A 21,863-nucleotide genomic window follows, 5' to 3' on the forward strand; every position below is an offset into this window, starting at 1 on the left:
ATTCACAGACTTAATAAACAACAATAAATTGTATGATCTATTTGCAACTTAAAACGAATGAGACATTTTGTCTCTCACGGTCTTTGTTGTTCACGTCGATGAAGATGATGATTTTTCACTTTGTGCTCAAGTTTTCTATCTCTCTTGCCCTTTTCTTCTCTATCGCTTTCACTCTAGCTTACTTTCAGCGTCCTCTCTCTTTTTTCCCCCCAGTGTGATTGAATGACGCGCGATGCATTTTCGCCATAACATCAATTTCAATTCGCATTAATTGCAACGACAGAGACGAATCGTGTAAAAGGGACAGAAAAATATCGTGTGTGTGTGTGTCTGTGTGTGTATGGGAGAGAGTTGCCTGCACGAAAAATGAAAGAAATAATGAACAACGTTAAAGGGACACAATTAAATCCGTTGACGAATGTTCTGAAAACATTGAGATGTACAACAAATTCAGCAGCAACAACAAAAAGAAAGCAACAGGCGAAAAAAAACATCGCCATAGTCTAGCGACTAGACGAGATTATTAATTTATGAAATTTTATTTTAAGTGCTTCACGAGCCGTGATTTTTCATGTGCGATATTATAGCGAATCTTCGTTGCTAATGCCGATGCCGATACACACTGCCACTGATGCTGAACAGTTGCTCGTCTGGTCGGAATAATTCATTTTCTACGCACAACAACAGCAGCGAAAAAAGAATGTCACGCATTCATTGCACACTTAAGACGGGGAATTTTGCACACTTGGTGGCACAATATGCCACAGCCATTGCAAAAAAAAGGCACAGATTTGTTTTGATTTTCACTCATTACAATAGTATGTTCGAATAAACAAAACTCGGTGTATTACCTTGGTTGAGAATCCTCGATTGCACAATTGGCACACATACGGCTTTTCCTTTGTGTGACTACGATAATGGATTTCAAGCGCTGAATGACACGCCAACGTCTTGAAACATATATTGCACGTCGTGTTACCGCGAACACCTAAGTGAGGAAATAAGAGAGAAAAGTCGATGAAGATTTGATTTAATCCGGAGAATCAATTGCAATTTTAGCATAAAATCCACTTATTTTCGAAGAAAGATCAAAATTTGAAAAGGAAAACGTTTATCGGCTATTTTGATCTAATCATCAAAGAGAATCTGCGAAAAAATCGTAGTTTGAAAGTAATTTTTTTTCGTTCGGCTCATGAAATTTCATCAAAAAAATTTCCTTACCTGTCGAAAATCCGGGACTAAACGAATTGCACGCCAGCAATGAGTTGATATTACCGCTGAGAAGTGATGGCGATGACAGTGGAACTGATGCTGAGCCAAACATTGGTGAAAATTTCGTAAAGAAATCCATTCCTTTCTCTTTTGTCGATTCACTCTTAATTGGTTTGTCCGCTTCGCTGCACCGTCGTTTTGGTTCGGGTGATCCTGAATAATTATTCCGTAGTTTTTCAATTTCTTTCTCAAAATCGTGTGACATTCGTTTTGCTCGACTTTTTGAATTCTCTGAATCAGACAAGTCAACTAACGGTATTTTGCTTTGAAGGTCCGCATCGCTTTTCGGTTGTGTCATTTCAAAATCCATTGAATTGTCTCTCGTTTCATTAAAATCGCCCAGCGATGAGTTCGACCCAAACAGATCGTTCAATGAATCTTGTGACACAAAATCTCGAACTTCTGCGGCTCTGATTTGATCGATGGTCATTTCAATTGGAGCTCCAGTATGTGTGTTAGTATGTTGCTGCATTGCATGAGCTGTTGAATATTTCTTGTGACACATTGTGCAACTGTGCACTGGATTCAATAGTGGATTGATCTTATGAACGCCGATGTGAGTTTTTAGATTGCCTTTCGTCGTAAATGACCGCGTGCACAGTCGACATCGAAATGGTCTCTCTCCGGTATGCGTTCGATAGTGTTGTCTCAAAGCACTTCGACACGACAACAATCGATTACAAATTGGGCATTTGTTTGGATCAACTCGATAGGCTTCGTCCTGTTGCAGTTCATATGCTTTGGGTGTGTCGACAATTTCCATGTACTTTTCCCAAGCTTTCTTCTTCGACGACGAATACTCTTGATCGAAATTCAAAAAATGACGACCGCCATCATCATCGAATCTTTTTGGTGATTCCGATGCTGGAGAGTATTTAGGTTCATTTGATTCATTGTAAAAATCTTCCTTTTCTTCCTTCTTTTGGCTTAAATCGAACGTTTCATCGAGCAAGTTATCTGGCAATACTTTTGATTTCATTTGCTTGCTTTGAGCTCGAAAATCGTATAGAACACCAAGATCTTTTTTCAAGTCATCGCCAAATTCCATTGTTTCAGTGTGCCTCTGATAATGGACCTTCAAATTGCCTTTGGTTGTAAAACGACTGCCACACACACGACAAATGAATGGTCGTTCACCGGTGTGTGATCGCAAATGAATTTGCAACGCTGAATCTGAGCCAAAAATTTTACCACAGAAACGACAACGATGCTTTAGTGCTGGATCATCCGATGGACCATCATTGAAATAAGCACCAGTTCGGTATGAAAGCTCATCGATTAGGTTGCCCGTTGTAAAGCTTTGTGATGCGGAATCCAACACTTCTTCGGCACGCTTTTGCAACAGTTCCAGGGAATTGGTCCCATTTGACGGTGGACTTGAGTCATGATTTGTGATTATATTTGAAGCAAGCGTTGAGCTAATGTTACAGTCGGCTGGTGATGACTCAAGACCGGAATTTTCTTTTTCATTGGATTTTGGTTCGACTTTTGATTCTCGTTTTTCATCTTGTACTTTGATTTCTTTTGTTTTGTCGCTATTTGGAGTGTCAGAGCTATTTTTGTGTGGAGAAAAGGGGTTAACCCAAATATTTTGGATATAAATTGAGGTAAACAAAAAGCATTTTACGGGCTAAAAAAAAATTTGCTAAAAAAATATTGAAGCATTTACGATAATCGAATTTTTTGTCCAATAAACTTACCGTTCATCCGAATTTTTGATGAAAATATCATCCTCAACTGCATCTTCAGCTGCATCAACTAGATCCTTGTTTACTTTTTCACTTTCATCTTTGTTCTCACCGTCTTGCGAAAATGTCACATGTTTTTTGTCTCTTTTCACGCTATTTTTGGCCAGCTGGTATTGTAACTGTTCAATCAGTTGCATCTGAAAGACTTGCTGATGTTGTAGTGTAAATAAAGCTGACTGAAGCATTGTCAAGTCTTTAACCGAATTTGCATTGGTCCCTTTCGATAAAGCGGCCGCTGCGAATTGTGCCATTGCGACTTTTGTATTTTCCAGTGCATCGAATGTGACATTCTCCGGTGCGATGCTTTCCGAATCTGTCTTTGCAGAATCATCGGATTGATCTGTTTTAAAATTTTCATCGTTTTTGGCACTGTTTTGGCATATTTCCATCTTCTCGGCTCCATTTTCACTGGTTGGCAGAACCTTATTTGATTCACTGCATTTTTCAATCACTTGTCCACCATCTTTCACTTCGTCGCAATTTTGATCTGGAAATAAAATATTCAATTAATTTCGAAAGCAAGTATGAAAATAAAGTTTGCAAATGGCACCATTCTTCATCGTTAGTTGATGGCTACGCTGTGCAAAATGACACAATCTCATAAAAAATTGAACTGTTGACGTAAGCTCGTCCCAATGGAAACTATCATCAAAGTGTTGTGACATCAATCATTTTATCAACATTCGATACATAACGTGTTTTCAATTGCATAAATGAGAATGGCGCGTACACATACATTCACATGTGAGCGAGGTGAATATACACAAGCACCTCGGATGGTCGTAAAAGTGGTCGTTGATGTGTGTGTGTGTGTGTGTGTGTGTGTGTGTATATGTGTGAAAAATGGAAAATTGTTTGCATGAATGAAGTGCGAGTAGTAAATTCTTTGGTGGAATGTCCTCGACTCGAAACTCAATTTAGATTAAATCAACAAGAGAAATAAATTAAATTGACTGACCGAACGACCGGGAGAGTGTAAGAACGAGAGCTTGAGTGAACAAGAGAAAGAGCGAGACAGGGTAAGTGTAAGAGAACAAGAGGAAGAGAAAGACCAAAAGAAGGAGTAGAGCAAGCGAGATAGCTGAAACCGATGTGTAATCGAATGCATATAACAATGAAAGCACTTTGCAAGGAGGTGCCCAAACGATCGAGAGAGACCGAGAGAGAGCGAGAGAAAAATGGCATTAAAATCATTGAACAAAGACCTTTCAATCATCGCCTTCAGCACATTTCTCATCATTGTCAACATTTTTATTTAGCCATTGCACGGGCTTTCAATCATTATATTAGTAGATGAGTTGTGGCTACGGCGGCTGCATCGACAGAATTTATATTGGCTGAAATGCATCTTTTGCGAAATAAATGTGTTCCAATTGGTTTTGGAACGTCGTGGTTCGATTGTGGGGATTTGCGTTTTTGCGCATAGCATCATCGGTGCTTGGTTTGGTGTGTTCACCATATCCCGGAGAATCCAACAAACATGACCGCAAATATGTATTTTATCAGCTCTATGTTTTTGATGTATATAAACGCGTCGAGCAACGATATGGCGGCAGTGGTTTATGTCCAGACATGTATTCGTCATCTCTTTCTCTCTTTCTCGCTCTATCGCTATGCGGCGCGTGTCTGCATTTGGCTTCTGCTGAGCGCGACATAAATAGATGAGATTGGGAAATCGCAAACGAATCCTCATATTCTCTTGGGCATGGTATGCGTTGTGTGTATATGCAAATCCAGACGCAATATTATTCAATTAAATTATAAGCGGATGGTGGAAAAAAAGAAGAAGCATTGAGCCGGCAGATTGGTCGGCACCGACCATCATATCTAGCAAAGAACACATTTATCGCTTCACTCGCGCACTCTCTCTCTCTCTCACTCTCAACAACGCTACAAATATTAATGACGTTCAATGGGAGATTTTCATTGTTTTATTCAATTCTGACGATGCATTTTTCCTTGTGGCAATTTTTCTCTGCTGATGCCATGATGTTTTTTTTTCCTACTATCTTTTGCTTCCAGCACATTTTTTTTCATGTATTTTTATTTTCAATATAAACACGAAGCCGCCACTGCGGAAAAAAAAGCACCATTAAATCCATATGAATGCAATCCGATAATGATGAACACATGCAAATGTGCAAAGTTTGCACTGGAAAACAATGTGTAATTTACGTTTTTCTCTCCCTCTTTTTTGCAATTCTTGTTGCATAAAATTAAATTTTTTCAATTGTGAATATGCTTTATAAAATGCATCCGATCGGGCGATTTTTATACCATGCCAGACACTTGAACTATCCATTTTTTCCCTCTCTCTTTCTCGCGTGCGCGCGGAATTTATTTCGATGATGAGGAATGTAAAAGAATTTTTTTTTGCTTCGTTTGTGATGAAAAACAACAGAGTAATGAAAAACGCAATGAATTGTAAATATTAAATTTATGCAATGAAACGAAGTTGGATGAACAAAACAGCAGGAAAAAAAAGCATTGCGCTGCCGTTTGAATCCTGTTTGCATGCAACAGAGAGCGAACAGCGTTCGGGCGGAGCGTTATTGCTGTCGCTGTCGTCGTCGTTGTTGTTGTTGTGCGAATTTTTATTGATGTTCGATCCACGCATGAATTCTTCGTATTATTTTGATTTAATATTCATAAGAATCTCGTTCATGGGCGCGCAAGTGAACAGAAAACAAAACTAAATTGTTATCATTCCCATGAAAACAAGGCGGAGCTTCAGTATCGATGTGTTCGATGATAAAAATTCATATTCGAACGAGAAAAAAAAACAACAACGAGAATCGAGTTCTGTTTTCATGTTTTTATTTCATTTTAATTTCGATTTTTAATTTTTCATTTTTGTTTATTCTCTTTTTTTCTGCTTTGAGTTTTATCTCTTTGTTTCCATCGATTTTTTTTTTGCGTAATCAAAAGAAAAATGAAAGGCAAGCGGTGATCGCTAGTAAATTTTTTTTTTAAATAATTTTAATGGCATGGGAACTGCGCCATGGAGAACAGAATGTGTGCTTTGTTTTGGAATCGATCGTTTCGTAAGAAATATTGATCATTAAATGAAGTCATCAATTTGGCCAGCAATCCATCGATCGTATCAAGTCCATGGGCTCGCATTGATCAATGCACGAATCAAAAACAAAACGACAGAGAAAAAAAAATTCACACTGATAATCAACGATCTTTTAATGACTTTAAAATGCCTGACTTGAAAATAAAAATTAAAATAAGTGCAAGCATATTAATTGCACATGCGCCAGTTCAGATCGCTTATTATATATTGTATGGAGAGAATGGGCCAGCGAGAGAGGGAGTAAGAGAGAGAGAGAGAGAGAGATGTTGAAACAAAATGAAACGGAACAAAAAAATTTACGTACGCAAACTGACACGAAACAATTTAATGACGACCCAGTCGCCGCACGGTGTGTTGCTCTCCTATGCACGGCGACGCACGTTGAATAAACAACGTCGTCCAGCGTTGGATTATTGCTTTCACATGGCCAAAATCATCCGTACATATTCAAATGCTTTGAATTTATGAGTTATAAAATCATAAAAAATTAAATCATAAAATGTTCGACAAGAAATATGAATGGCCTGCAGAGTTCACCACTCACTCAATCTCTCAGCCTATTCTCTGTTTATTTAAGATGCTGAAATGATTCACTGTTGTTACTGCTGCCTTTTTAATGCTATTCCCAAATTGAGCCGTTTCAAACAATAAAATCCACAGTTTCAACACAGACACACACACACACAATGTCCGCATGTGGAAAAGTGGCGCCAAAGAGTTACCGAGTTATAAAATACCTCATGTTTACTCTTTATTGTTTATCATTATAACGCGCTCTGACATCCATTTTTGACCAACCAAACGCCAACTATTCCCAAAATTTAAGCAGAAAAAAGTCCTTGAAATTTTATTTCCGAATTTGTATCAAAGATCACATTTTAACGATTAATTCGTTACGATTTCAAATCATCAAATTAAGAATTGTATAGAGTCGCAAGAATAGCAGTTCCATATGGTCATTGTAATCTAGACCAAAATTGGCTCAGCATCAATTTTGATTTTAATTTGAAAGTATATCATTTTATGGAAGAGTTTAATCAAGGCCAATAATTAAATTCGCCCATAAAACAAGTGAAGCAATCACAAAGATTTGATTAAAACTTCAATTACACCCATTGTTCATGATTTCGCAAAGTGAAGGAACAACTCTCGCTGCAATGGAGTTCATTTTAATTGGCAAAAATGATTTAAATTGACCATATAATAATTTGAAATAATTCCATTTCGTCAGTGTCTTCAGAAGCGAACGTAATAATTATGCAATAACCTTTTTATTGGTTATATGCGGCATAGCCGGAAGGAATGGACTGAGAATTCAAGTAAAATATAATTATATTTTAGTTTTATTATAACCAAGATTATAATAAAAAAAAACCATGTATTTTTTGTTTCTTTCAACAATAAAATGCAAGCATTCAAAAATTCCAGTTTTTTTTGCGGCGTTTCTTCTAGAGATTCTTTTCTGGTTCATTTATACCGGCTTAAAAAGATTGATTTTTTTGTTCATCCAAAAGTCGATAAGTTCAAGTAGAACCTTAACATAAAACCATAATTTCAGAAGAAGGAAGAAAATGCATTTAAAAATCGCTTAACGTTTTCGTTAGTCTTAAACTGTATCATTCGCTTTTATCTAAATGTCATGAAGACATTGTACAAAACCGTTAAACGTCCAATAATTGTCAGAGTGAAAAATATTATAGTTGAATGCGAAAAAAAAATGGAAATGGGTGTAAGAATATTGAGATTTGTAAATTGTGTGAAGTGCTGAAATGTCGATCATAAAATTGACGTTAACAATGCATTAACACTATTTCGGTGGAAAATATTTGCTCAATAAACGGCAATTTAAAGGCATAATTTAATCGCGGTCGATACGACGGTACGCGTCTGTTCTGTGTCTCGTGTTTTGGTCAGAGTGAATGCGATACGTGCAGCTTCTATTGATATGCTTGGATAAAAAATAAAGTGCAGCCGGTCGAGTTTTTCGGTACTGGAAGCTGATGCAATGCATTCAACTCACGGCAGCCAACGTACGAACGAATGAGTGTCGCGCGCACCAAACGCGATGGTGCACAATGCACATTTTGTTCTTATGTGCGATTAAATGTGATTAGTCGTTACTAATGGGACATTATCGATTTTATAGGCACCACATCACACATGCCATAGCCAGAGCAAAGCGGCTGAACGCGCGTCGCACACACACACAAGAAACCAAAAACCTAAGCGAATAAAATAAAGCCCATAACATTTACATTAAGGTTTCGGTTTTGCACACAGAGACACGGCACACAACATACATACGCTGAAATTGAAATTGCATGCTGCAATTGTTTTGTGCACATATTCGTTTTGTTTGTGCCTCTCAATTTACGATGCCATTCCGTTTGTTGTCTCATGCGATGCAATGCAGATTTTGGCCATGATTATTTTTTTACTTCTGTGCATCGAGAGCGAGTTTTTTTTCGGTATACGTGTATATTTTTTTTCTCCATTTTATTCGGTCGAAACTGGAATAATTGCGATCTCTCACACTTATTTGTATTCAAATAGTGGAACATTAGACGGAAAGCATATCCGTACATTTGTATTCCGCGTATGATATTCGAAACGAGAAAAAAAAACCTTGCCCAATGTCGAGACCATCAACACTAATATCATTAAAATATATGGAATGCCAATAATGGAAATTAAAAATTATAATCATTTTTTCCTCCTCACGAGAGGTCGGTGTGTATGTGTGTGTGTATGCACGGAAAAAGGCGAAGAAGACGAGCACAATGTGACATTCGGCTCGAAACACTCACATAAAATGTAAAAAAATTTACGTGTTTCGTTCGCCATCGTCGTGTGCTTGGTCTCGTTGTCTCGCTGAGCCATCGTTGTCGGCGGTGGTAGCAGCAGGGCCAGGTCCCAGTGCAACTTTATGCTCTATCGTATGCAAATTGTTCACGAACCACTAACGAAATATTTATGATGTGCGATAAAATAGACACATCATTTACATTTGCGCTACTACTTGTTTTGGTTCCTTTTGACGCTAACGCTCTCACAACCGAAGCTCGAGCTCGTTCACTCACTCGCCCGCTCGCAAGTCTCATTTTTATTCTCAATCCGTAAACTGACTCTAGTTTCTGTTGTAGTATACCTATTGAAATATGCCAAGAATGTCTTCAATACACACACTCTCTCTCTCTCTTTTCGCTAGTCATCGCATTCCAATCCATTTGCAACACCTTTTTATCATGATTTGCTTTTCGCACAAAAGAAAATCGAATGAAATACACTCTCGAAAAGAAGATAAAAAGAATCATTTTCTCTCGAAAGGGGAAAAGAAATGAGCTATCATCATATATTCTTTGTGCGCACAAACCGAAGTGGTCAAGGTGATAATGTAGAATGCGAGTTAGATAGATAGACAAAATGTGTGTCATTCCCAAATGCTGATACCGATGACCAACTGTTTAATTATGCTTATTAAATAGGCATCCAATTCATTTATGATTATTTATGGACGAACACAAGAATTACGAAAACAAAATGTTAATAAATTATAATGTCATCATATGCGCGTATATAAAATGGCCGGTATGCAATCTCGTGGGATCTATTTTAATATTTTTAATGTGGCGTCAACAAACTATAAAAGCAAAAAAAAATATATATGCTTTACATTTTCTAGTTGGACTATGACAAGCCCCGTTGTGTTTCTGAATACAAAAAATTCTTTTATTCTAATAAAAAAGAATTATTTTGGAATTTTTACCAATGAATAGTTTCGTTTTGAAACATAACTAAAATGAGACTAAATAAAACCGAGGGAGTGATTAAATTCATCGAAAATGTGAGAAATTCGAAAAAATGTGATTAAATAAGGTCTTTCAATGAAGCAGTAGCCATAGAAAATCTTGGGAATATGCTCTCTAGCTCGCAAATCACGAGTGATATATTTCGGTTCTTTTCACCAGTGAAAGCTGGTCGAATGCTCTCTTTTTCTAATCAGAGTGATTAGTTTCAATTCAGGCAGTACAAATGGGTAAAAGCATTTTAAATGAGACTTTATTGTCAGCAGCAGACATTTTTCCGTTTTTTTTTTCTATTCATATACGAAACAAAAAACAAGAGCATGAGATGTAAACACCACGTCCATTTGTTGGATTTTTGATAAGAATCTATCGAATAAATAGAAAAATAAATAAAATCGATTCAATAATTAATTATTTAATTAATCACTAAATAAAAGACTGAATCGGACACAACGTAGGGAACGGGAACGGCGGCAGTGAATTCGACTCTGGCCCAACGAAATAAAGTGAAGCAGTAAAAATTTGAATGGTTCGGAAAGTCAATGATGACGATGGCCACAGTGTTATCATGAGAAGGGAAACAAGAAGTTGAGAAGCCAGAGCCAAAGTCGTATGTAATAAATTTTATTTTAATGGGAGTGGATTGAATGTGATGAACGTTTTGAGCAATAAAATAGCCGATCACATTATTGATATTACTGCGATTTTATATATATCATTTCGTTGAGCCTGGCATTTCATTTCCATTTGTTGGCTCATTATTTTGCGATGAACAAAAAAAACTCAACAAACAGTTGTCCGTTGGTTGAATCGTTTTGATCGCGTGACATTTTCATTGCATTCAATGAAAAAAGAGAGAAAAAAAGCGGAATATTTCTTCGAATGATGGGTTGATCGGATTGTAATGTCAGTAAGTGGCTAATTGACTTTTCCAAATCAATTATGATATTCATAAAAATAAATGAAAGTCAACGGCACACGAATCAACGGCCGCGATGTCTAATTGCGGTGAATGATAGACAGCAATCGATATATATCCAGTTCGGAAAAAATGAATACTTTGCTCCACCTACGAACAAACAAATTATAGCGAGAAATGTTGTTATCTAATTGCTGTTGTGCACGGTTTTGACGAAAGGAAAACAAAAACCACACAAACCGCCATATTCACGCCATCAAGTCAAATGGTGTACCCGCCGAAAATATTATATCGCGTTGTTATATATATTAATAAACACCCTCGAAAAGGATCTGTTTTGTTTGTTTTATTGACAGCGCGCAGTTCCTTTGGCTTTGTACGTCAAATTACAATTTCACAGTTCAATTGTACGCTCAAAGTGCCAACTTAAAGCCGAGCAAATTATCAAAGGATAAACCTCATTCACCTTTGTTTATTATTGTTATATGCGACATTAAACCGCACCAAACATACACACGCATAGCGACCGGGCGCACAAAATATCATTATCCTCATAATCGTGCTTTGGGTGTAAATCACGAGCGGGGTTGGGACGAGCTAAATGCAAAACAACAACTTCATTATATTATTAAGCGCTTCTAATTCCCGATTCCACGAATATTCCAAACATTTTGAACTTGACTCGAGAGCTCGGCTCCGGCATACATTTATCGGGTGTTTTATGAAAACTTATATACAAATAGCGATCAACACTCCACACCGCACAAGTGGATTTCGAAGTTTCATAATGCAATGGGGTTCACATTACCCAACAGTCTTGATGACGCGCGCGCGCTCGCTTGCTCGCTCATCTGACTATCAAAAGGGTTTGTTGTAAACATTTCTGACTATGGTGTGGCTGCCTCAAAGCATTTAATAAATCTAAAACTTAAAGTCGTTTCATGTTCCATACTTTGCGAGCGAGCGCGATATCAATTCAAACATCGTATAAGTTGGATTACAATTTCGGCGACTCTCCGTTTAACGCTTCTCTGAGCTTAGTTCTCTATATAAGTAAAATATTTCACACAAGTGAATATATCTCGACTTACGTACACGCAAACTGTGCTCACGAAGACGATGACGATGACGTGTATTACGTTCAAATGGATTGAATGATAAAATCAGCAATATAAATTGAGTGGGTCTGATTATGCGAAGGTGAAGGAAATTAAGTCTCTCAACAACTCTCTTCAAAAACTTTTACAGCGCTATTAATCCGATCAATTCAAGGTAAAAATTATAAAACACAACAATTTCAATCAACTTTAAGTCGATTTGTAGATAAAATCACACGAATTCAATGAATCGCCTAAAATTTTTCATTCAATTAATCTTCACCCATTCGATGGGCTCCATCAATCTAATTTCAACCGATTTTTCAACGACTAATTCTTGTTACTGACGACAACAGGCATTTTTTTTCTCCGTCAAACACCTTTGACGGGTTGTTTCTTTTTTTTTTGAAAAATTGTAACAAAATTTCTGGAATTTCTGGTGTGAAATTGGAAAATACCGAGTCAAAATTCTTGGCGCGTCAAAATGGAATGAGAGAAACTCTTTTTGGCTGGCGCTACTTGCATCTCGCATTGGCAAAATAAAGTCACCGCAACCGTATAAACATATTACATGCGTTTGTTTGTTTAGTTTGGATGTGATGCGTGAATGTGTCGGTACATTCGCGCCCGACACACAAAACACCAAACGCCGAAATGTAAATGATTAATTGCCTCTGTCGACGTTACGTATTAACGTCTCATTTACACCGTTTATAGGTTCGTTTGTAAGTCGCTTCACCTCAACAAGCGCAACAAAACCGACGAAGAACGCAAAACCCTTTGAAATGATATTCATTTTCATAACTTGAGTTGTACACAAAGTGACGCGGCGCGTCTTATTCGTAGAGTTGTTGTTGTAGCCATCGTCGCCGGTGATGATCATGCGATAGTGATCATAAAGCGAATCGCATTCTGACAAATGCCATGCAAACGGTGACTGATTTAGATCCACTGTGTGTCATGTTTTGTTGTTTTTTTTCCACCGCGTGTCATCGTCATGTCACTGAAATTGTTTGTGCATCATTTTTTTTTTACTCTCGCTATCTCTATCTCCCTCTCTCAAAAATGCCACATGTTTTCTATAGTTTAGAGTGCCTAAACCTCTCTAAGTCAAACGGCAGCCAAACATTTATGGATGACATAAAGACGGTTTGGTTTTTTTTCGTGTGTTTATTCTTATGACATTTATCATATTAGAGGCTAGTTTGTTGTGATAAATAACAAATCCGTCGATAAATTTAATCGTATCTATTCTCCTGTCGACAGTTCGTCGTTCGAAAGAAAAAAGAAAAAACGAAACGATTTTTCAAAATGGAAGATTTGTCAGCGCGTACGGTCAGTACAGGCGTCGTTCATTCGTTCACGTGTGTCAAGTGTAGCGAGTGACGATTGATTTTATTGAGATAATGTAGTGTCATGTATGCATAAATAATTTATGGCTTGTGGACGATAATATTTGTTGTTTAAAATGCAATAATGGCTCGTTTCAAAAGATTATCACACGATTTTTCAATTGTCGCTTAACTTGGTTCTTCTTTATGTTATTATTGTTGTTTTTTGCCTCCTTTTATGCGCTTTGTGGCTACTACATCTCGGCGCCACACATAAACGATCAAGAGATGAGCCTTTGATATAACATTGAAATTATAATTAGAACGCGATTACATGGAAAATGATGATGCGGCACGGATTCATGGCTTTTTCTCTCTCCCTCTCAACAGAGACTGATTTCTGTTGAATCCCCGACACACGATACATATTTACACAACGCATCATTTTTCGCCGAAGGAATACAATTTATATTATTTTATTTCTTCTTCAAGCGCATTTTTATTACGATCAAGCAACAAATGTTTGAACATTCTCATCTGCTGCGCCTCGCTTCAGCTACCATTAAACTTCGTACTAACAATAACGCACTCGATACACACGAAACAACCGAAATATTATATTGAAAATTAACTGAAATTTTAATAAAATTTTATGGTTTTGTTTTGTTTCGGCTCGTGATAATAACCAGATGATATTGCTATGATTCGGTCTTATAGAGGCTCAGAACATTTCCACATATACATTGAAATTGAATCAACAAAAAATTTATTAGCAATTATTTTGGCAGTGAATTCTTCGATGGCGGCGTATAGTATATATTGCCTCGAGATCATAATCATAAATTGTTTTATTCGGTTCAACCAAAGATGTTCAACTGTCGAATTACACACATTCTCGACTGAGAACATATTTCAGCAACGAGCACACCAACTTTGAAATGTTTCATATAAATGAATGTTCCAATATTTTCTATTCGTAGAGAATCTATTTTTTCCCCATTTCCATTTAATGTGCAAACGAAGTTGTGAAAAATATGTGAAATTTAATATTATATTGAAAATCAAACAGCATCACACATACGCACAAAAATCATCATCATCATTAACAAAACAACATTGAAAAATGTTCATCTGTCGAATTGTGTTGAGCACGCGCATGTATTGATTTGACCCAACGGGCATCGGAACAAATAAATGATTGGTAATAAATTTTAGTTTTTGCCCTTTTGACCATCGGTCAACCGAACCGAAATGCACAAACAATAGCATCGCACTGCAAGCAACACACCCACCACATAGAGAGCAATTTCAATGAGTGCTGATGTTGTTGCACAGTAAATACAATGTTACCGAATACGGAACACATGTGCACAACACAAATCGATATTTGTTTTTGAAGCAGAGATCAATTTTGAGCGAAGAATGAGAAAAATGAAAAAAAAACAACAATAATAATTTCGTACGGTGTTTTGGTCATCGTGAATTCTAACACGATTTTTTGAAATTCGATTAAGAAATGTGTGAACTAAAATTGAATTTCGGGAATTAAGTTATCAATAAATATAAATTCTAAATTGGTGATCGTGGCGGTGGCGAGCGCTTATTATAATCGAAAAAAGATGGTTCGTATCTCTCTCTCTCTCTCTCTCTCTCTCTCTCTGTGTGTGTGTGTGTCGTGTTTTTAACTAATGAACATTCACTTCTTAATGGATGCAGGAATGGATCCGATTCCACACACATCATGCGAACAAACAACATCATCAACGTGCGATCCGTTGAAATGATGCGCAATAAAATTTATCAATAAAGATAATATTCGGACGCTGCGGGTGATGGCGCGATGCATTTTTAAACGGCACACAGGATCACAGCAGTGGTCAGTCAGAAACGCAACATTTTTATGTACATTTTCTCGACTGGCCATTTCAATTGAAATCGATTCAATAGATTAATGACTTCATTTCGCCTTTTAGTTCAGCCCATTGATTTGGCTGCAAACCATTGATATTACTGCATGGTAACGGATACGACCTCGGATTTTACTCAATCGTACTGCTAATGATGTAAGTTGTACGTGGATGCGTGGGTTGCCACTAAAACATATCCGCATGGCAAAATGCCATCAACCAAGGAAAATTAGATCAAAATATATTAATTATGTTTCGCATCTGTCCACTTTTGCTTCGCACATTTGTTCGTCAAAAAGTGCAACGCGTATGTACGTTTCATCGACAGGCTTGTGCGTGTCATATCTCTTTTCCCTTTTACTCTCTCTCTCTCTTACATCGGAAGGCGTTTCATCTTGACCATCTGCGCCTTTCATCCGAATACCGTATCACTTTCAGTCGACAACAAGTATCTTCGAGAAAAGGCTGTCGAGATGCTGACACCCTTAGTACAGTGACTCACTTTACAATGACCTGACGTCTTGGTAGCATGTATTAATCGATAAGTGTATTAATCACCTCTGTTCAAATCAGGCTCTTATGCAAATGTTTCTCAATTCACTTTCAAGATGTACCGAATTAAAAAAAAAAATTCAAAACTAATTCCGACAATTCGAATCGAATTCATTGTCCAATTCAAATATCAAACGAACGGAAGTGCTATTTCTTCATGGCGAAAATCTCTTCCTTTGGAGAATTTTGGAAATGATGTACAAGTGATGTTTTCACTTGAAACGATGATTCAATACTGATTCAAAGAAAATAAACTAAAACTTAAAAGTAAACGAACGCAACATTTAAGATGAATATTCATCTAACATTTAAACGAATCGAGATCGTAATGAAACCAGACATTATTTCTTCTTCAGATCCCAAATCAAAAAGAAACACGCAAAAGTGTACTTCATCGAAAGAAGGTGATTTTGATACATTGGCCTCGGTTTGGAAATTGAATTGGGTGATGATGAAAGATGATCCAAATTTTTTGACAAATTTATGGCTCTACTTTCGATTGAACATATGCTACTTATTTCCATGGCAAAAGAATATACCTATAGATCCTGTTCATTATAGTGTGGATTGAAAATATGACTGTTTCCCTTGCTGAAAATGATAACCGAAAAGAAAACACCTCGGCAAATGAAATAATTTAAATGTGTCTTCCGCATTTGAATATTCGGTATCATCAGCAATGTAATAATTCATTTGATTTGGGAACAAATTCCAAAAATAAACATTTCATGTACGTCATTTTTTTCCGCGTCAACATTGAATGTTGTCCCCCGACCGCAATATATTCTACTCACTTGTGACAATAATTCACTTGAAATGACGTAAAGTCTTACAATATCATAATTAGAATGGCCAAATATGGGGGCTAAACCATGGCAGAAAAGAACTGTGTATCAAATTCATAATTTCCTATTTTTGGAATAGTTTTCCCTGTGCTTGAACTTGGTTTAAACGATTTGGCCTCTTCCTCCATCTCCCGCTCATGTCAGGCATATCGTTCGAATTCCACTGATTTCAATCATATTGTGCAAACACATCGTATCGTCTCGACGCCTGAATGTTTCGAAAAGAATGGAAACAAGGAGGAGGAGGAGAAGAAAAAAAAAACAGCCGAGAAATTCGTCTAATAGTTTTGGGGTAATTGTTGAAGCCAAGCACGCGTCAGTGTTATTAGCAGCACGTGAAATACAATACCAACATGTATCGCCCTAGCATTTAACTTCCATTTCCATATGGATGTGTATGAATGTGTCGTTGTCCTTGTTCCTGCTCAATTCTATTTTTACAATAGAAAAAGTGTGAAACGAAAGAATGAAGAGAATATGACGGAATATCATCGCGCTACAGCGATCGCATTGAGTTTGCTCACACTCACACAGACACAGACACAGACCAAGTGGAGGAAGTGATTGCAGTTTGACATTTATAATGTGCATTGTTGTACTAGTTAACAATAACCATAATAATAACATTTCGTACAATTATATTTCAGTTGGGTTCGCATTCAAACGAGGGTGGTTGTTCGTTGCTTCCTTTCAATTCCATCGTTTTCAATTGAGTGTCATTCCAATTCCGTTTCGTGTGTGCACAAGCAGCAACAGCAGCACATAGAGACGGTTGCAAACACTTGAAAGTATCATTTCTATACGAAATGAATTTATCAAAGTTTTATTTATGGCATTGCCATTCATGACGTGCACCAAAAACCGGGGCGAATGAGGGTCATTTTAAAGTGAATACGTTTCCTTTATACGTACATTCAATTCGTATACTATGTGCACACTTTGAATCGAATCGATTCTATTATAAAATATTTACACACGTTAGCGTAAATAGAGAATTGCGTTTTATGTGTGTACTTTTTCTATGCTATGGGGTCCATTGAGAATATCGCTTCGATTTTAACATCTCAATCGAATTTATTGAATTTCCGATGTGATTTCATCTAATGTGAATAATTTAAAATTGCAAGCTGACCCATTGCTTATGTAATCCGACTTTAAATGCTTGACCAAAACATTCCGTATATATTATTAATGACCAACCCGATATAGCCATAGACATATTTTATATAGGATTATTTGCGAAAACATAAAAATTCCATCGAAAACACATGTTTTTTTTTTCGTTTCGTCGTCGGCGTATCCATTGAAGCACTCAATGTCTTCGTTCATTCTGCTAATCATATATGCAAGCGTATCAATTCCATGTGACCAAAGCTCTCTAAAAATATTGACATAAATTCGAAATGATCCCAACGCACACACAACAAACGTGAAAATAATTGAAATGTGATTCAATGGACTATACCAAGGAAATCGATATGCTTTGCTGGTTTGTATGTGAATTTTTATCAAACATTCTCATCACTGACTGTGTCTATAAACAAATTATATAGACGCTAGCAGAGAAAAAAAATCTCATTTAATTTTCTCTCTAATGGAAACCTTATGAATTTCATTTCATTAATTAAATTTAATCATATTAAAGACATTGGATAAACCATCCAATCACTGCCACATCAATGGCCGAATGAATAGAACTATTGATTTTTTATTCCCTACTTTCAATGTAATAATCAAACGAGGTTTTTGTTTTATGCCTTCGTTTGCATCATTTTCCAGTATATTTTTATCGAAGAGCTGTAATTGGGTGGAGGATTTTGCGATTTCTATCGCAAAACAAACAAATGCGCTGGAGAATTTGTTTACTAGTCAAAGTGCACATAATTTTCTCAGAGAATCAGATGCATTTTCTGTTCCATTTTCAGCTCAAATGAGTTTATATTGAATATCCAACACTCTTAATGGAACCATGCACATTTTCGAAATGCATTTCCATTTAAAGTCAGACCAGAACATTCTTGTTGTTGTAGAAACATCTTTGACGCAAATATTCCCATGTAACATTCAACTGCCATTTCATTTCGAAATGTTTAAATTGATGACCATATTTTTCGTTGAACCATTTGAAAACCAAACTAATTCACTGGAAGTACGCATTTTAAAAGGCATTGACGCGTGCTCAATTCGATCGAAATGTATTGGTTTTTCGTGCCAAATGTTTTGAAATTGATAATTTATGTGTTTGTGTCTGCGTCCATATTTCATGCCCTCACCAGACAGCATTTCATTTATGCTGGTGTCGTAAAATTTCATTTTTACCCCCCAAAAAAAAAGCAGGATATTACGAGGCAAACGCATTTCATTTCACTTCAAAAAGAAAACGGAGGACTATCTCGTGGTTGGAACAATTTTTGAATATTTCATGAGACGAAAAAACAAAATTCAATAATAATTTGTATGATAATGAATTTTCATTGCGTTGCGGCCCATTGATGTTGTAATCGCTTCCAAAGGATCTCTGAATGGCTAACAAATCCATTTTTATTCAGTTTCAATGTGGATTCCAAATTTTCGGATGGATCTTTTTAGTTAGAATTTAAACGAATAAATTTGTATTAGCATGCATTAGTCTCTCCTATGCTCTATGAAGCACCGATTTCATAGTTGACGTCGTCAACTCCACAACGAAAATGTTTGAATAGTTGCCGGGACGTTTAAGCACTTGTTTAATAGTTCGAAAGCAGAAAGTCAATAAAAAATTGTTTAAAATGCACACATTTTGCTGTTAAATATGAAAATATTAGAATTCATAAAGTGTTCGAGAGGAAAAAATGAAATGCCGCCTTGATCAAATCAAGTGTTAAGAATCTCTTGTTGCTACCGAAACGTTTGATTTTGCTGTGGCCGACATAAAATTTCAAGTAGAAAAAAAACGTTCGTCACGTAAAATGAAGCCATTTGAAACATACGACAGACCAACAAGTGCACACAGAAATATTCACTCTTCATTTAATTGCCATGATTTAAGCCGAGTTATGAATTTATATCTCGGACTTCACATGAATATATGATATATTTTTTTTATTCCTCGCTCAGTCGGTCTTCATTTCTCTTGCTCTCCTGTAATATGTGTCGCACTCGTTCTTTCTCTATATTTGTTTGTCTACTCATTTGATATCTCTGAGCAGCTATGAATATTAAAAATGATGAGCGGTTAGAACAATGAATTCCAAATGAATGGCTCTATGAAGTAAAATGATCATTGGTTTGATTGCGAGAATATTTGAGCTTTTTTTCTTCTTCAAAACGGAATTTATTATCAAAATGAGCTACCGCTTTGAATGTGGCAACCGAGAAAAAAAAACCATTCAAAGTGAACTCATTTCAATTTCGGTTAACGGACTTGTTAAAACACTGTGTGCACAGCGCAGCGCACACTTTCATCAATTTCAAAATTGTTTTTTAGTTAAAATTTTGTAGACCATTTTCATTGTAAAAATGGTGGAATGCATTAGTTGTTCGAAGCGAGGGGCTTTGCAATTGGTCTATTTAAATTGATTTTAGTATTCTAGTCACGTATTTTTGGTGTGTTTAATATTTGATTGTGGGTTTTCATAAAATGTATGATGCGATTATGTGCGGGCGTTTAAAAAAACGTAGCAGAGAGAGAGAGAGAGAGAGAGAGAACGTGCGATGAGGAGGAAAAAAGAGCTGAATGCGCGCAATCGGCCGCATGAAGAAGAGAGGAATGAAATAAACAAATATGAGACATAATACAGCAAATGAACCCAATTATTTGGCTGGGGTTTTGTGTTTTCGTTCGACATCGGCAAACAGTAGCAGTGTGGCAAAACCAGATCGATATTAATTACAGCAAATAGTTCGTTTGTCAAAAGAGAGCCGCCACTGTGTGTGAGTGTGTGTATTTGTGTGTGATTCGGCAAACTAAGCGAATAACAGAATAACCAAATAGAGTTATTGACATGGATATGGTATTGCCTTTTGAATGCTTTGCATCTCTCTGCGCGTTCGTTCATTCGCTGTGAATATATCGTGTGCAATATGTTCTACGCTGGTTCACGATGAGAAATGTCACTGCTGTGTGTATTTTCACAACGTTAGAAAGCACATACACAACATCCACGACACGAATGGCAAAAAGGAGATAGAAACAGAGAGATTGTGCGTGAGTGGGATGTGTATTGGCACAAATTGTCGAAGTAAAACCGAATTTAAATGTCTTTATTTGCTGTGCGCTATCGATTTGGTGCTCTCGGAACGTTTGTGACCAAAGTGACAGAGAGAGAAAGAGAGGTAGAGGCGGAGAGATAGAGAGAGAGAGAGAGAGAGAGAGAGAGAGAGAGACTGAACGACGCGTTTGAAGAAAACGCGTGGCTTGTTCCACCAATTGATGTGGTGAATTGAAATGCAATTCATTAGAGAAATCATAGTTGACTTCTCAATCGGGTATCGCATCGAACCAAATATAACCAAATTACCGGCAGTCAACATAAACTACGCAATCAAAATATGGTTCATACAGTTGATTTTTCCTATTTAACCTTTGAAAATGCCTGTTTTTTGTGTGCTCTGTAGTTGAGAATGCGAAATTCAATGCATAAATTTGTTATATTTACTGGTGTTGCGTAGTTTTTGTTCATATTTGCCTTGTTTTCAGCATATTTTGGCTTAATTCAAGTAAATTTTCACTCTCTCTCTCATGAGCTCCACTTAAACTGGAGTTTCAACTTATTTCTCTTGAAAAATAACACATTTCTGCTTACTCATTCATACTATTACTGAATTTATGCTTAATCTGCGCTCGTTTCTCCATTTCTCGTTTGTGTTTCCGAATTTGAGCTGGTATTTCGTTGATTTTGTTAATTTTCTATTCAAACATTATTTTGTATTTGATTGTAATCGAGTCTCGTGCATTACTTTGTGCTCGGAATGCATCGAAAAACCACTTGATCCCACGTGTTACAGTCAACCATAGAACGCTGCTGATCAGAGCAGCACACACTCACCTAAAAACCGCAATTGATTCAACTAACGAACATTGATATCAAACCCAGTATTTGTGCACATTTTATCAATTACCGTTTGCATTTGCCCGTAATTCGGTTCAAAGTTTTCACTTTTCATTGAAAACAAAAACAACAATAACAATGCCAGAACAATCAGAAAAATGCCAATGGAAAAAAATGCGTGCAATTCAGGTTTTTGACAACGGTTGGTTTTTTAAATGGGTAAATGCGTAAACAATGCCATTTGGGCGATTGCCGGCCAGCTAAAAGAAGAAGAAGG

General features: G+C 36.7%; 1 protein-coding gene across 1 annotated transcript in view; it reads right to left on the minus strand.

Annotated features, from left to right (window-relative positions):
- Positions 1-21,863, minus strand: part of LOC129566888 (homeotic protein spalt-major-like) — a 29,949-nt gene that overhangs the window by 2,507 nt on the left and 5,579 nt on the right. Inside the window, exons 2-4 of the mRNA XM_055443259.1 lie at positions 2,973-3,507; positions 1,222-2,825; positions 840-988 (exon numbers count right to left, since the gene is read on the minus strand). Coding sequence (XP_055299234.1) covers positions 840-988; positions 1,222-2,825; positions 2,973-3,507 — 2,288 coding nt within the window. The remainder of the gene's footprint in view (positions 1-839; positions 989-1,221; positions 2,826-2,972; positions 3,508-21,863) is intronic.

The sequence above is a fragment of the Sitodiplosis mosellana genome, unplaced genomic scaffold, assembly GCF_009176505.1.
Source record: "Sitodiplosis mosellana isolate CC-2019 unplaced genomic scaffold, AAFC_SMos_1.0 Smas_scaffold_5, whole genome shotgun sequence".
NCBI lineage: Eukaryota > Metazoa > Arthropoda > Insecta > Diptera > Cecidomyiidae > Sitodiplosis > Sitodiplosis mosellana.